The sequence below is a fragment of the Carya illinoinensis genome, chromosome 8 (assembly GCF_018687715.1).
Source record: "Carya illinoinensis cultivar Pawnee chromosome 8, C.illinoinensisPawnee_v1, whole genome shotgun sequence".
NCBI lineage: Eukaryota > Viridiplantae > Streptophyta > Magnoliopsida > Fagales > Juglandaceae > Carya > Carya illinoinensis.
In genome coordinates, this window is record NC_056759.1 from 37,988,799 (window position 1) to 38,005,220 (window position 16,422).

The window sequence follows — 16,422 nt, forward strand, 5'->3', positions numbered from 1 at the left end:
TTTTTTATTTCTTGCAAGAAGGATTTATTTGATAATATTAAGTATGAGAAATGATATTTATAATTGTAATTGTGTAAATGACATGCAGTTGTTTTGAAAAAAATGAATTAATATGAAATTTACATAAAAAAAAAAGTAACTTTTTAATCGTAAATTCTAATCTTTTTCAAAGCGATTGCGCGGTATTTATAATTTTACGACTATATATAACATTGCTCATTACATATTTAGCACTAGTTTCACTCAAGTTGAGGTTGGTGGTAGGTTTGATTTTTGTGAGATGATGGTTACAATTTTGATTACGTAAGTAATGTATAATCATTTTAAAAAATATGAATATATAGAAGATTCATATTAAAAAAAATTAATTTTTTAACAATAAATCTAATTATTTTTTAAAGTAATTACATAATATTTACATACTTCACAATTATTAGTAATATTACACTTGATTTTTAGAAATTACGTCCCTTTTCTAGTTTGTTGACTTGTCTTTTAATTTTGTTTATATTAAACATTAATTTTGTCATTAAGTTTTGCTATATACAAGTAAATTCACGTACAATTTGTATATCGATATTGTTGTTTTCATATTCAAAATTCAAAGTGACACAATTTTCATTAAAGTTTGGTTTTCTGACCAATTACATTGGATGGATACGATTATTAGTGCACAAAATCGCTTACAATCAGATTTTTTTTTAGTAATAATACATCAAAAATTATATATGCAATCACTGTTACGTACTCTTTTATGCACTCCACTAATGTGATTGATTGTGTATTAAAAAAGAATTAATCCAATCAATCATATCAGTAAAGTGCTCAGGAAGTATATAAGAGTGACTGTATAACATTACTCAAATGTTGGTTTAGGTGGTGATGTTAGGATGAAATTGAGGCAGCATTTGATTCCTGAGGTTGTCCTGCTTATCCACTCTACCCTCACTAGATAGTTCAAAGAAGATACGATATATAACTTGTTTGCCTAGAACTGAAGCAACGTGTTAACTTTTCTGTGTGTTGGAATTCTCTATTAGCTTCCAACAATAGGGGAAGATTTGAAGAAAATGGGGAAAATATTTGATCAACTTTACTACAAAAGCCGTACAATCTGGCTTATCAACCTTGTAAGACTTGTTCTAATAAAATTGATAGTCCCCCTAGCACATTGAAAACTAAAGATTTTGGATTTTGATGACCGGGTTAAAATAAGGTAGCATCCTACAATTTAGACGAGTTTAAGTATCATTTTTCCTTTGATTTTCTTGACATATGATTGCTTAACGATCTATACAATCATATCACCAATTGCAGTGTTCTCCAGGTGAAGCATTCATCCCATGTGAAGATAACTATTTTAATAAAAATTGAAATATGATATTGTCATTACATTATTGTTCAAAGGGAACAACAATAGAAGTACAATTTGAAGGGGGAAACAGATGAGTAAGTTCAATTAGAACTTGGGAAAACAACCATGGCTGTGTGCAATTAACAACCGAGGTTGGAAAGCAATCCCCAGTGCAACCCACGTTGCTGTGTTATGATGAGTATTCATTCCCCATCTCCAATCAACCCAATTACAAAGTCATGTAATGAGTTAGTAGCTGTACATGGTCTGCTATAGTTGGGTATCCAAAAGAAAATGAGCTGGTTCAGATTTTGCAGTATAGCCAAACTTAGATGTAGAGTATTTCCTATGTACCCCTGTGAGTTTCCCTGTTGCTGCCTTTTGATGGAAACCTACCATTAGTCTTGAGCAGTCCCTGTGAGTAAGCAGAGCAATGTGCATCTCTCATCAATGAAAATTTTGTGTACTCTGTTAGTATTGTGATTCGTGAAGTTAAAATGGTAGGAAACTCACAATAGCTTATCTTCTGAGTAGCTGGTATGCCATTCACAGGTCTTACTCCACTGCTTGAACCCGTTAAGAGTACATTGAGCAGTATAGATGGCAGCAGCTGCTAATAAAGATGGTGGGAACCTGAGCATCTCATACTCCACAAACGAAAGCTCAATTAAGAAGAAGGACAGTTGCTCAAGCTGTTTCATAAAGTCATGAGAAGTAGTTATTTTAGCAAATATTTGCTGATACAGAAAGCATGCTGAAGTATTTTCACAGAAGACTACCGACCGTTTTGTCCGATTGAGCAGCCTTGAGGAACCTTCGCATGAAAACATATGGGGTTGGAACTGACATGTTGAACTGCAATGTGTTTAGCATCAAGCTCTCCTGCAGGTTTATTAAGACCAGAAAGTCATTTATCGGTTGGAAGGATATATTATAGCTTAATCACAACAAAAGAAAAAAGTACCATATCCAGAACCTCCTTCCTTGTGTAAGCTTTGTCTGATATAAGAATCAAATCCCCAACTATAGGAACAGAAACCTCCTCGTACTTGCATGCCAAGAGCATGGCAACCAAACCAACCAACTGAAGTTTCTTTCTTACCACTGTTTGCTGGGATAAAAATCTGTCTATAATGTTAACTGTTAGGAACAATGTCTCGTTCATGAGTTCAAACTTGTCGTGTACCTGTTGATTTGAACAAGCAGAAATATGACTCAAAATTGAAATCAATTAGGAATAACAAGCAATCAAGCTAAATTTTGAACCGGAAGCCCAATTTATTACCACTTTAGGCATTGTGTATACCTCAATAAGCCAATCAATCAGTATGGATCTCATCCTCTCATTAATGTCACATTGTTGTGCCATATAGTTTGGTGAGACGCAACTAAAACTCTGCATCAAATTATTGGAACTTAGTAACCAACCTTGAGTAGAATTTGATGCTTTCCTTTTTCAGTTACCACATTTGTAATCAAAACGGATTTCGAAAATTTAAAACACAACGTAAAATCTTGCTAAAGCAGTAAGTGAATAAATTCTGTCTGGAAATTTGATAATTTGAAATTATATGGTGGTATCCCAACCTTGCATGGGAAATAAATTATGGAAAACATTAGTAAGGCAAACGTTTCAAGATATCCAGATTTAAAGTAATTGCCGACTTCTTACCACCGCATCAACTTAACCTGTGTCCATAACTACAAATGTGAGGTGCTTAACACATGTAGCTAATGAGGTAAATGCTGCCTTGTGGACGCGTGTAGATAATGAAACCCACAAAATACAATTTAACATGTAATATATGTGGATGATCGAATTTTATTTTATTTTATGTGGATGATTTAATAGTAATAAATTATGTGTGCTTAATTTCATGCACTTGACTTAAACACACTACGTATCTAATAAACCTGACAATTACAGTCAAGCAATTAAAACTTTCTTAATTTAGGGAGCTTGAATAGTACCAAATGGTCCAAATCTGCAAGGGCGCCAATTACATGACAGATGTGTGTTTCTAGATGAAGTTTATTCAATAATGACATAAAAGTTGAGGTGTACACTCTATTTTTGGCAGGTAAAATAATGAGCCTGGTTGGTCATACCTCACCAATCGCATTTGTTTTAAAAAATTAAAAAATTATTAAAAATAAATAAATAAAACTCGTGCGGCTCACACATCCATTATGGGTGGAACCTTAGACCTCCCTTCCTATGAAGGCATAGATTGAGAAGTACTACAACTGTACATGACCATTCTACTAAAAGCATGTTACTTCAAACTGAAAATCTAGTTAGGGAACTTCTTCTTCGAGTGTCAAGAAGTATAAACTAAATTTTCAATTTACCTCCATTTTTCTGTAATAGGCATACAGATCTTCAATATAGTCCACAACTGCAAGTGGATTCTTCGCATCGCAGCTGTCAATATCCATGAACGGGTCCTCAGCTATATCCTCCATTTCAACCTCCTCCTAGCAATTTAGCAAGTTTTTTAAAATTTTGAAAATCGATCTACAAAAGTTTCAATAGCTGTTAAGAAAGAAGGATACCGTCTCATCAGTTTCACTAGGCATTGCTTCCGTTTGTTCTAAAAACATGGGCACTGGTTGGTCTTCTTTATGTGAGTTGTGTTCCTCGTCTACAAAGATGGAGGCTCCAAATCCATTCGAGGCTGATTGGTTCGCTTTCTTGGTTTCCTATCCATAGTTAGAGAAAATAAATAAATCCGAACAAGACCCAAAAATTAGAGCACAGATATAGGTCTAGATCCATATTTTCGAGAGAGAGAGAGAGAGAGAGAGCTAAGGAGGGAGGTAGAGAAGAATAATGATACCGGGGGACAAGCTGGCTGCGTATTTGCAATTTGTGCGGCGAACTTCCTAGCGAACACAACAGATCAAAACCAGGGTATGAGAATTTGAAGAGAAGCATTGATGAAAATAGCAAAAACAATAAGATCTTTTATTTAGTCAAAAGGTTTTTTTTGTCCCAAAAGCTATCAAAAGATATCATATTCAAATTTTGAATTTTATTTCCTCCTACGACCTTCAGTCAGCAGCCAAAAACATTAAAAAAAATGAAATTACAGGACTACATTCCAAGTTCCAGACCTCGTAATCGGTCGATGCACTGGATCAGACTGCTTTTTTCCGCAGATTTCATGTTTTCTAAAACAGGAGCAAAAACACACAAATCAATTCCAGAAACCAAGAAAAAAAAATACTACAAAACAAGAAACAAAAATGCATTATAACTTCAGATTGAGAATCAATAACATTACTCTGACAAGGCTCTTTTGTTGACTACATAAGGGTATGCTCGACCTCCCACTAAACCCTGATTAATGACATTTAAAGCCCTTCTGTTCTGGATAATCTCCTGACCGAACTTTCTATTACCCATCTCTATCCCTCCTACCATTAAAAAAAAAAGACAAAAGAACCATGTCAGATCTTTTGGTTTTACAACCGAAGTCAGTCTTGAATTGTCAAAAAAATCTCAAAATTACCTTGAAGATTGGTGGGCTTGTTCAAATCGGGATTGTTCTCGTCAGTAATAACCATTCTCTTCGATTATCAGAAAGAACAATCACCACCAGAGAACAAAACTCCTGGATACAAGAGAACAAACTCCTGGATCCCCAGACCCACCCCACCCTAAAACGTTAGAACATCTAAGGACTGAGCCCTCCCGAGAAAATACGAACAAAGGTACAGAGAAATATAGAGCCCAAAAAACGCAAACGAGGGGGAATCGGTGTGTAAAGTGGTCGCGGTTTCGCCTTTTTTCAAACGCAACGGCTACTGAAATATGGCCGTTGGATGAGAGGGGGGTTTTTGAGAAATGAGACTTGCACCATGTGTTTGTCCGAACAACGGTCAGTCGGTCGGCATGTCATGTGGAGTGCTGCATCTGATTTCAAATTAAATTAATTTCTTTTTATATTATTTTTGTTTTTATTTACGGTAGGTGAAAAATTGAAATCCTCTCCTTTCCCATCACTCTCTCCTCCGGGGTCGGGCCTCTCCTAAACGCCAACTTGGATTGTGTTTGACCAATTAAAGACTGACAAATCAGCATTTAAGGAATTTTATGCAGCTTTGGTTAGTACAGCATCACTCCGATTTTATGAGAGAGAAAGAGAGATATAGTCCTGTTTTGGATTGTAATGAAGTTTTAAATTCAATTTATAAAGAAAGGGGTTTTTATGTATTTATATATGAAAAAGCAACGCCCATTTTATTGAGTGATAAAATTGATATTGGTACATTAATGATTCTCCCAAAGGACTCTGATGATCAAGGGGGACCAATAAATCAGCCATTGAACGATCCTCATCCCCATCACACACACACACACATACACATATACATATAAGAAAACATTAGAGCTATAAAGAAATCTCACATAATTACGTGACAAGTCAGTTTTTATTTATTTATTTTCTTTGATCTCCCCTCCCCTACTCTCTATTTCCAGACAGTTCTAATTTCTTTTTTCTCCTTCTCCTACTGTTCTCCCTCTTTCCCCCGCTGCTATCTCTTCCTCCCCCGACTGCTTTCCCTTCCCATCTCTCTCCTCTCTTTCTTTTTCAAACCCCGTTGCCGTTGCTGCCACCCACAATGAGGATGATGAAACTTAATTATGTATTGTGGTTGAAACGAGGATGATGGATGAATTGATGAAACTGATCTGTGTAGTGATAGGTTGGCTAAATAGGATAACAATGAGCGATGGAAGCAAGAATACAAGGGTGGCACACAAAGTTGTTATGTTTTCAGCCTTCTCACAAACAAATACTCAAAGAACTAAATTAATGTAATTGGTTGTAATATGCAATTAATTTGAACAAGAGACAACCAAAACTTCAAGAAAATATATGATTAACTTGATCAGTTTAGTTTTCTATTTTAAACACTTTAGAAATCCGAAATCACAGTATATACTCATGCAAGATCAAAATAAAAGCAAGAATAATAAAAGAAATGTGAAATCAACACAAGAAATTACGTGGTTCGACCCTAATGGTTTACATCCACGGCAGGAACAGTCTATGAGTATTTATTATTGAAGAATGCATCAAAATAGAGTTTTACAATCACTTACAATCATTTCTCACCACAAAATAGGGAGTGGCTTTCTCGTATTATCCTCTAATGAAACCACACATTTCTTGCATTTGATGTTCACCTTAAGTGCTAATTTAATCTTGATGAAACTAGGATTTGAAAACTCTTTGTTTCTCTCCAGGATGATGGCGGCTCCAAGAACGTAAAGTAAAAATTTCGGACTCTACCCTTCACGAAAGGCACACTTGCCTTTATATATAAAACTACATAATTACAAGTTTGCCATTTAACCAATATTATAAAAATGCCATTAATGAAATAAAAATACATGAAAAAAGGGCAAGTTGTTGAGGTAAAAACTTGGCATATCTTCAACAAATCTCCACCTTGTCAAGTTTTTTATTCTTACAAAGTGATCTTCTTCTTCCTCTAGACTGTTCCTGCAAAGTAATCCGAACTCTAATAGCTCCTCATATTAATCAAATTTAGGCAATGCCTAAACTTGGTAGCTGGTAGGGATTTTGTCATCATATCATAAGGGTTTTCCTCAGTTGAAACTTTTTCTACTTTAACCTCTCCAGATGCTATTACATCCATTACAAAATGAAATCGAATGTCTATGTGTTTAGACCTTTTGTGGTATACTGAATTTTTGGCAAGATATATAGTGCTTTGGTTGATAACCCCTATAAATATGCCTAACTCATGTGAAAAGCCATTTAACCACATAGACTCTTGTATTGCTTCTGTCATAGCAATATATTCAACTTCAGTTGTTGATAAAAACAACTACAAATTGTAAATTAGCTTTCCAACTGATAGCCCCTCCAAATGCTGTAAATACATACACAGACAAAGACTTTCTGGCATCCAAATTAGCAGCATAGTCAGATTCCACAAAACCCTCTAACTCACTCTCCTGTTGCACATTCCCTTCAAAACTCAAACCTAAACACTGTGTTCTAATTAAGTACTGTAATACCCACTTTATAGCATGCCAATGTGGCTTCTCATGGTTACTCATAAACCTACTTACCATGCTAATAGCATAGGTTAAGTCAAGTCTAGAGCACACCATAGTATACATGATACTTCCCACCATACTTACATAGGGTATACCTTGCATAAATCTAATGTCTTCCTCGGTTTTAGGGGCTTGACTTATGAATAGTTTAAATGGTGTCCTATTAGTGTGCTAACAGGTTTTAAATTAGACATTCTAAACCTATTGAGGATCTTGGTGATATAGTTTTTCTGAGATAGATAGAGAAGTCTTCTTTTCCTATCTCTAACTATTTTCATATCTAATATCATCTTAGCTGGCCCAAGTTCCTTCATCTCAAATTTTGTTTTCAATATACACTTGACTTCTTCAATTAGATTGGCATCCCTACATGCCAATCTATATACAAAAGAGTAGGTAGATAATGTGGTTCCCAGAATGCCTAAAATACACACAGCTATAATAATGACTCATTTTAAATCCATTGTCCAACATATGAGAGTTAAATCTTTTGTACCATTGCCTTGGGGACTGTTTAAGTCCATACAATAATTTTTTAAGTAAACAGACATGATCAGTGTTGGACTCATTTACATAACCCTCAGGGGGTTGCATGTAAATAGTCTCATCTAGTTCATTGTGCAAGAAAGCTGTTTTTACATCTAATTGCTCCAAGTGTAAATTTTCATAAGCAGTACAGAATAGAATTAACCTTATTGAACTATGTTTAACAACAGCTGAAAAAATTTCATTAAAATCTATCAATTCCCTTTGAGTGAATCTCTTTGCTACCAACTTAGCCTTATACCTAGGACCGGCAACTCTTGTTATGCCCTCTTTCCTTTTGTAGATCCATTTAGACTCTACCAGCTTAGCATTTTCAGGCTTAATAACCATTTTCCAAGTATGATTTTTTTTCAAAGAATCCATTTTCTCATCCATAGCCTGTTCCCATTTATGAGACTCAATACTTTCCATGACTTCCTTGTAGGATCTAGGATCCATTTCTACAACTTCATCTGTTACGGTCAAAGCAAAAGTAGTCAACTCAGCTTGACCATACCTCTTGGTGGGTTTTATAACCCTCTTTTTTCTATCCCTGACCAAGTTGTATGAACTAATTCCACCTTGGTCCTCATCATCTAATGTGGAAGTTTGGGTCTTGGCGTCCTGGCCTTCTAATTTCTTCAAATTATTGTCAGGTTGCTCCACCTCAAGATATATCTTCTCCGGGTTAGTATCCTGAGTGGGTTCAAGTCTTTTAGTTTTAACCCAAGCCATTTCATGTTCATTAAATAGCACATCTCTACTAATGATACATTTTTGTATCCCTGGCTCATCAATTCATAATTTGTACCATTTTACTCTCTCAAGATGGTATACTACAAACAGGGGCGGAACTAGATGCATGCTAGCCCCCCCAAATTTTTTTTAAAATGTAAAATAGTATATAAATAAGTATAATTTTTCTTAAGTTTTAAAATTTTTACTGCAAGTAGCCCCCCAATACTTAAGATTTCAAAATTTTAACTGAAATTATTTTTCAAATCTCAAATTTTATTTTAACTTATCGCATTACTTACACTCAAATATTCTACGTTGCTTACCAATACACCTTTAAGATGAAAATACTCAAACTAGCTCTTCGTGAATAGACTTTTCTCCTTTAGCACAACTGCACCTTTACGTGATTTGACTTTCTCCTTTAGCACACTGCACCTACAAGAGCAGCACGCCAGCACCTCTGCTTGATTAGATTTTTTCAGACTTTCAGTACACCGCACGCTACATACCTTTCTCCTTCAGCATACTAGTGTGGCCTATACGCAAATAGAGGGATTTTTTTTCATTGAGGAACTAAGGAAGTGCAATTTCAAGATAGAAACAGAGGTAGAGAAAAAAGAATCAAAGATTGCCTATTTGCCTTGGTCGTCCGTAGTTGGTTTCAAAGGAAGAGTGTGTACTGTGTGTGGGTCATGGCTTTTACGGAGATAGAGAGATGAATCACTTGAGGACCTGAGGTTAGCTTTCAAAGATAAAAGAGAGTTTTTTTCAATAGCCCAGGTGGCAGGTAGGCTCTGGCTCTCTATGTACTACTAGCAAGTTCTTTATTTTTTTATTTTTAATTTTTTTGTGTTGATGCATTATGCAATGATGTTGCCGTTGGTTTTGGTAAATTGCCTTTTTTTTTTTTTTGTCATTTGGATTTGGTGAATTGCTTCTGTTGGATATGTTATTGTCGTTTGTTTCTAATTTTTTTTTCACTTAGTAATAAATACAAACTATGCAAAAAAATCTAACAACTCTATATCATTACTTATTAGGTACTTTTAGGTTTATTCTTGATCTATAAAGTTTTCTTAAAATATAGAAAAATATGAACAAACCAAGAACAATTGATTCTTTTTTTTAAAAGAAAGACGTGGACAATTCGGAGAGTAATATACATTCAGAGAGCTTGGTAACAACGGAACGTGATACTTCTACCACTAACAAGTGTCCTTCTAAAACTTCAAGAATCCAATCTGAAGAGATGGATGCTACATCTTTGGAACGTGATCCAGGATTACGTCCACAAATATGAAAATTTCCTTCTAACCTACAAGACGAGATTTGACGTGCCTATCTTAAAGCTAGTCCATATCAACCTAAACTTTTAGAATATCCATTTTCAGGAATAGGCAATCAACGTCGTCGATTTCAATTTTCTTGGTTTCAAAGATATTCAAATTGGTTGGAGTACTCGCCATCGAAGAATGCTATATTTTGTCTTCCATGCTACATTTTTTCTACGAAATCAACAGGCCGTCCAGGATTAGATGCATTTACCAATAAAGGTTTTGACAATTGGAAAAAAGTGAATGATAGAATGAATTTTCTTTTAATAGGATATGTCGGGAGAGATCCAAATTCACCACATAAAAATGCTGTAAAATGTTGTGAGGATCTAATGAATCAATCAAGACATATTGACAAGTTAGTTGAAAAATAAGTATCACAAGAGATGGAGAATAATTGGTTGCGGCTCAAAACTTCGATAGAAAGTGTTCAATGACTTACGTTCCAAGCTTGTGCCTTTAGAGGTCATGATGAAATTAAGCTCTGACTCAAAAAATCAAGGTAACTTCATTGAACTGATAAAAGCTTTTGGTAAGTTATAATGATCAAGTTAATTGAGTTGTCATGGAAAATGTTCAACAGAATGCCTAATATACATCACCCACAATTCAAAAGGAAATATTGCATATATTTGCAAATAAAGTGCGAAATGTGATTCGCAAAGACATCGGAGATGCCAAATTTTGTATTCTTGTTGACAAAGCTCGGGATGAGTCTAAAAGAGAACAAATGGCTATCATTTTGAGGTTTATTGATAAAGATGGTTTTATTATAGAGCGATTTTTTCATATTGTGCATGTCAAAGATACTATGGCACTAACTTTAAAAAATGAGATATGTGTTCTTCTTTCTCGTTACAACCTTCAAATTGAGAATATTCGAGATTAGGGATATGATGGAGGAAGTAATATGCGCGGTGAATGGAATGAATTACAAACTTTATTTCTTAAATATTGTCCCTATGCATATCATTTGCATTGTTGGGCTTATAAACTACAATTAGCTTTAGTAGCAACCTCTAGAGAAGCCAAACATGTTCATCAATCTTTTGTCCATTTGACATCCATTATCAATATTGTTATTGGTTCTTCTAAACGCCATGATGAATTACAATCTGCTCAAGCTGCTGAAACTGAAAGTTTGATTACTTCTAATGAGATTGAGACTGGGAAAGGGGCAAATCAAATTGGCACGCTACAACAAGCTGGAGATACTAGATGGGGATCTCATTTTCAATATGTTTGTAGCTTGATGAGGATGTTCAATGTTATTTGCTCAATTATCAATACTATTTCAAATGAGGGATCAAATTATTCTCAACGTGGTGATGCTGAAGCGACTTATATGGTATTAACATCTTTTGAATTTATTCTGATATTACATATGATGAAAAAAATCATGGGAATCACTAATGCACTTTGCCAATCTTTGCAACAAAATTTTCAATATATTTTGAATGCCATGAGCCTAGTTTCAACCACAAAAGTGCTCATTCAAAATCTGAGAGATGATAAGTGGGAGTCTTTGCTTACTAATGTTAAATCATTTTGTGAAAAACACCAAATTGATATTCCTGATATGAATGACCAGTATACTAGAGTTCGAGGCAAATCTCGTCGTCAAGTTGACAAGTCAATGGAGTATCATTTTAGGATTAATATATTTACTGCTACAATAGACTTCAAGTTACAAGAATTGAATAATAGATTTAACGACCATACAATGGAACTTCTCATTCTTAGTGCTGCTTTAAACCCTAAAGGTGCATACAAATCATTTAAAATTGATGATATATGCAAATTGGTTGAGAAGTTTTATCCACAGGATTTTACTGAACAAGAAAAATTTCTTTTGAGAATTCAATTGCAGCATTATGAGCTTGATGTACCGATGCATTTAGATTTTCAATATATGTCTACATTATTTGAGCTATGCAGAGGACTAGCAATTTCAGAAAAGTCGAAGATTTATTATTTGATTGACAGGTTAATTCGTCTAATATTAACTCTTCCTGTTTCTACTGCTACTACTGAGCGAGCATTTTCTACCATGAAACTTATAAAGACTAGATTGCATACTCGAATGGAAGATGAGTTTCTTGCAGATCATTTGTTAGTTTATATTGAGAAAGAAATTGTCAAAAATTTCATTTCAGAGATGATAATAGATGAATTTTATTCCATAAAAGATCGTTGTCGAGCTTAATTTGAAGGAGAAATCCTAAATTAATATTTCATTTTCTTTTCTTTTTGTAATGGTCTCTAGCAAACTATGGAAATATTTTTGTAATGATCTCTAGAAAACTATGGAAATCTTAAGGAAAATTATCTTATAAGATGATTTATAGGCATGTATTTTCTGTATACAATTTTATGACATATGATTATTGTTTTTTATATAGTCAGGTGCAAAAAATACATATTACTTATACTCACACATACCACACACTTTCTCAATCGCCCCCCAAATACTAAATCATAGTTCCGCCCCTGCCTACGAAGATACATTTCATAGCTCTTGGTTCCAGTTTGTTAGTTCGGGTATGAGCATATGCAACACATCCAAACACCCTTAAGTAGTCATAGTTAGAAGGTTTTCCAGTCCACATTTCTTGAGGAGTCTTAAACCCCATGGCTGATGAAAGACTCCTCTTAATTAAATGGACTGCAGTTGTGGCAGCTTTAGCCCAAAATGACTTAGGGAGTCCCGAGTTTGACAATAAGCATCTAACCCTCTCCAATATGGTCCTATTCATCCTCTCGGCTAGACCATTCTGTTGAGGGGTTTCCCTTACTGTTTTATGCCTAGCCAAACCCTCCTTCTTACAGAACTAATTGAATTTACTTGAGAGATACTCAAGCCCATTATCAGTTCTTAATTTCTTAACCTTCTTTCCTACTTGAGTTTTTAGCAATTTCTTCAATTTCTTGAATTTCTCAAAAGTATCACTCTTATTTTTAAGAATGTAAAGCCACACTTTTCTAGAATAGTCATCAATTATAGAGAGGAAATAACTTTCCATCCATGTGAATTGACCCGAGCTGGACCCCAAAGGTCTGAGTGCACACAGTCCAGGGTTTGTTTTGTAGTGTGAGTGGCTATTTTTAAGCTTACATTTTTAGCTTTCCCAACGATGCAATCCTCACAAAAAGGTAAATTTTTCAGTTTTTTCTCACCTAACAACCTCTGTTTATGGAGTTCTAATAGTCCTTGTGACTCACGTGACCTAACCTTTTGTGCCATAGAATAACCCTATCCTCACCCTTCTTTAGGATAGAAGAAACCTCACCTATAACCATTTTCCCAATGAGGGTGTACAAGTCATTTTTAATGACTCCTTTCATCACGATAAGTGAACCCTTAGCAAGCTTTAAAGATCTAGATTCAGATATAAAAGTGTACCCGGATAGGTTTAACATACCTAGTGAGATTAGGTTCCTTTTTAATTCAGGTATATATCTAACCCCAGTTAAGAGTCTTTCAATACCATCATGAAGCCTTAGTCTCATCAATCCTATGCCCTGGATTTTACAAGACTTATTGTTAACAAGCATCACAAACCCCCCATCTAAACTAGTGAAAGTTTCATACCATATTTTATTAGGACACATGTGAAAAGAACATCCTGAATCAAGGATCCATTCTTTTCCTGAATCAACATCGGATACATTTAGAACCTCGACATTCTCATACACATCACTCACAACCGAGGCATCCCCCTCCTCTTTAGACCTATTTCCTTTGTTAGATCTCTTATCAGGGCAATATCTTTTGAAATGCCCATCTTTGTGACACATGAGCATTTTAATTGCTTCCCTTTAGATTTAGACCTACCCCTCACATTGTTTTTATTATTCTTTCCCTTTTGACCTCTTTTTTCAGCTCTCCCCCTCACAGTCAAGCCCTTCCCAGCTTCAGATTTTAGTTCAAACATGGCTTGTAATTCCTTGGAGTGTAATACGGCCTAAACCTCATCTAAGGTTAGTGTTTCCCTCCCATACATCATGGTCTCTTTCAAACTAGCATAAGAATTATCTAAAGAACTCAACAATAAAATTGTTTGATCTTCATCATCACTTTTAATATCAATATTAGCAAAATCTAAAATAATTTTATTAAAAGAATCGATATACCTGCAGACATCTTGAATGTGTAGAGCTTTATTTTCTTTCTTGTACAGTCGGTTGGCCAGAGATTTTGTCATGTAGAGGCTCTCTAATTTCAACCAGATTCTAGCAGCGGTGTCTTCGTTGGCTACCTCCCTCAGAACTTTGTCTCTGAGAGAAAGAATGAGTGCGCTGTGAGCCTTCCTCAAGATTTCTTTCTTATTCTTTTCTTCAACAAATTCCATTTTCTTTTCTGCAAGAAGAGCTTCTTGGAGACCCTGTTGAGTGAGAAGGGCTTTCATCTTAATCCTCCATAGCCCAAATTCATTTTTTCAATCAAACTTTTCGATATCGAATCTCGCAGTCCCCATCAAACCAAGCTCTTGATACCACTTGTTATGTTTTCAGTCCTCTAAAAAACAAATACTCAAAGAACCAAATTAATGTAATTGATTGTAATATGCAATTAATTTGAAAAAGAGACAACCAAAACTTTAAGAAAATATATGATTAACATGATCAGTTTAGTTTTCTATTTTAAACACTTTAAAAATCTGAAATCACAGTATATACTCATGCAAGATCAAAATAAAAGCAAGAATAATAAAAGAAATGCGAAATCAACATAAGAAATTCTTAAACTAATTCAAATTTGCTATTTATTATTCATATACCAAATATTTTATAAAAAAAACTTAAAAAAATTGAAAAAATAATTGGTGTGTGGTGTATGGGCTTATGAATAGAATTTTTCTATATATATATATATAAAAGATAGATAAGAGGTAGGAGGGGATTAATTAAAGAAAAGAAAAGAAAAAGGAAATGAAAGTTAGATTTCAAAATACTCGGGAATGCCAGTAAAAGTAGAAAGATCCAATCCTTGCAACCATCATATCCTATGATCCAAAAATATAATGGGAGCGACTGAGAGTTAGATTAGGTGAAAAATAGAATTTTATACCATTCAATCATAATTTGACACGTATGGATTTCAAGAAGTGTAAAATAAAATGGTTTGTAGGAAAAATAGAATTAGTTGCAGTGTTTCTCCCCTTCTTTTGATTTCCATCTATCTCTCTCTCTCTCTCTCTGAGAGACCAAAATGAGAAAGCTCACCCTTTAATCAATCTCCCTCTCATCCTTCACTAAATCATAGGTACATGCATTGAGCCTAGCTATGGCTGCCAAATGCTAGCTGCAACCTATACTCATGGAGCACATCTTTGTGCATATATATTAAAAATAATGTGAACTGAAAAAGGATTAAGAAAAATAAGTGAGTGTTCATTTAGGCCTCGTTTGGATTTGGAACCATTCTCAACTCATTATCTCATTTCATTTCATTTATATATATATATATATATATTTAGACTGAAATTCACATGACCCATGTCGCCTAGTAACTAATTATTTCTGACAATTTAAGATTTTACAAAGATGGATTACGGGTTGGAGATGAGAGAGAGAGAGAGAGTGAAAGGAAAAGGTAACCAAAAGAAAAAAAAACATATTGAATGTAGAGTGTTAACCAACCTAAATCTGAGCATATCTCGATATATATTGAAGATGAGGATCCTTCTATTGTGGACTATGTTGTCGCTGTTATTGAAGATAAATCCTCATCCAAAGCTACATTTGAACTCAAGTTTATATGAGATCATATTCTGTTGTACTTATCTTTAATGTTTATCTTTATCTGTATAATTCAAACTCAAGTGTATTCTACTATTATAATTATAAGATATATCCTATGGGTTGATTATTATTGATCACCCCTCATTTTGCAAACTCTTTCAACGAGGATTGTGAAGATTGTGGGGAATGAGACAGAACATATGGTAATATTATACAATCATACTCATAATAAACAATTTCAACTTATCTCATCTAATCTAATTATTAAAAGTTTCTTGAATTTCTAAATAAAATACAATAAACCATTCAACTTTTTCAAATTTTAAAAATAATATTAAAAAATAATTTTTTAACAATAATTTTTTAACTTTTATCTCATCTCAACTCGCTACTCAAACCTCTTTCACATCTTTCACAATTATTGATCTATATATAATATATTATAGTTTACAAAATATTGATCTTTCCAACCACAACAAATTGTTGAGGAGCGAGCATATAAATTATAAAAGCGTCGTATCACTTCAAGACTATATATTTGTCAATAATTACCCCCAACAAACTTTAGAATAAAAGAGTCTTATTATTCATTATCTCCATACACCACATAATATATATATATATAT

General features: G+C 34.2%; 2 protein-coding genes across 3 annotated transcripts; one reads left to right on the top strand and one right to left on the bottom strand.

The window, feature by feature from the left end:
• Positions 1 to 1,346: 1,346 nt before the first annotated feature.
• On the bottom strand, positions 1,347 to 5,163 carry LOC122318010 (G2/mitotic-specific cyclin-2-like). 2 transcript variants are annotated; one of them, XM_043135129.1, is made up of 11 exons: positions 4,870 to 5,163; positions 4,642 to 4,774; positions 4,472 to 4,528; positions 4,195 to 4,240; positions 3,911 to 4,057; positions 3,707 to 3,832; positions 2,661 to 2,750; positions 2,331 to 2,540; positions 2,138 to 2,236; positions 1,868 to 2,046; positions 1,347 to 1,769 (listed from the first exon to the last, which is right to left on the bottom strand). In XM_043135129.1, the coding sequence occupies exons 1-11, from the start codon at positions 4,922 to 4,924 to the stop codon at positions 1,625 to 1,627; spliced, it is 1,287 nt and encodes a 428-aa protein (XP_042991063.1). In that variant the 5' UTR covers positions 4,925 to 5,163; the 3' UTR covers positions 1,347 to 1,624. The 2 variants fall into 2 exon arrangements, with proteins under 2 accessions (XP_042991063.1, XP_042991062.1); XM_043135128.1 differs by having other exon boundaries at positions 2,319 to 2,540; positions 4,870 to 5,155.
• A 5,798-nt stretch (positions 5,164 to 10,961) lies between these two features.
• On the top strand, positions 10,962 to 12,257 carry LOC122274718. The gene has a single exon (XM_043083727.1). It carries the CDS (start codon positions 10,962 to 10,964, stop codon positions 12,255 to 12,257), a length of 1,296 nt encoding a protein of 431 aa, XP_042939661.1.
• Positions 12,258 to 16,422: the final 4,165 nt, after the last annotated feature.

Coding starts and splice junctions, on each gene's coding strand:
- LOC122318010 (XM_043135128.1), bottom strand. CDS start 4,924: ATGGTTATTACTGACGAGAACAATCCCGATTTGAACAAGCCCACCAAT. Junction 4,241..4,471: donor GTGCATCGACCGATTACGAG/GTCTGGAACTTG, acceptor TGTGTTCGCTAG/GAAGTTCGCCGCACAAATTG. Junction 2,541..2,660: donor TGATTGATTGGCTTATTGAG/GTATACACAATG, acceptor TCAAATCAACAG/GTACACGACAAGTTTGAACT.
- LOC122274718 (XM_043083727.1), top strand. CDS start 10,962: ATGCGCGGTGAATGGAATGAATTACAAACTTTATTTCTTAAATATTGT.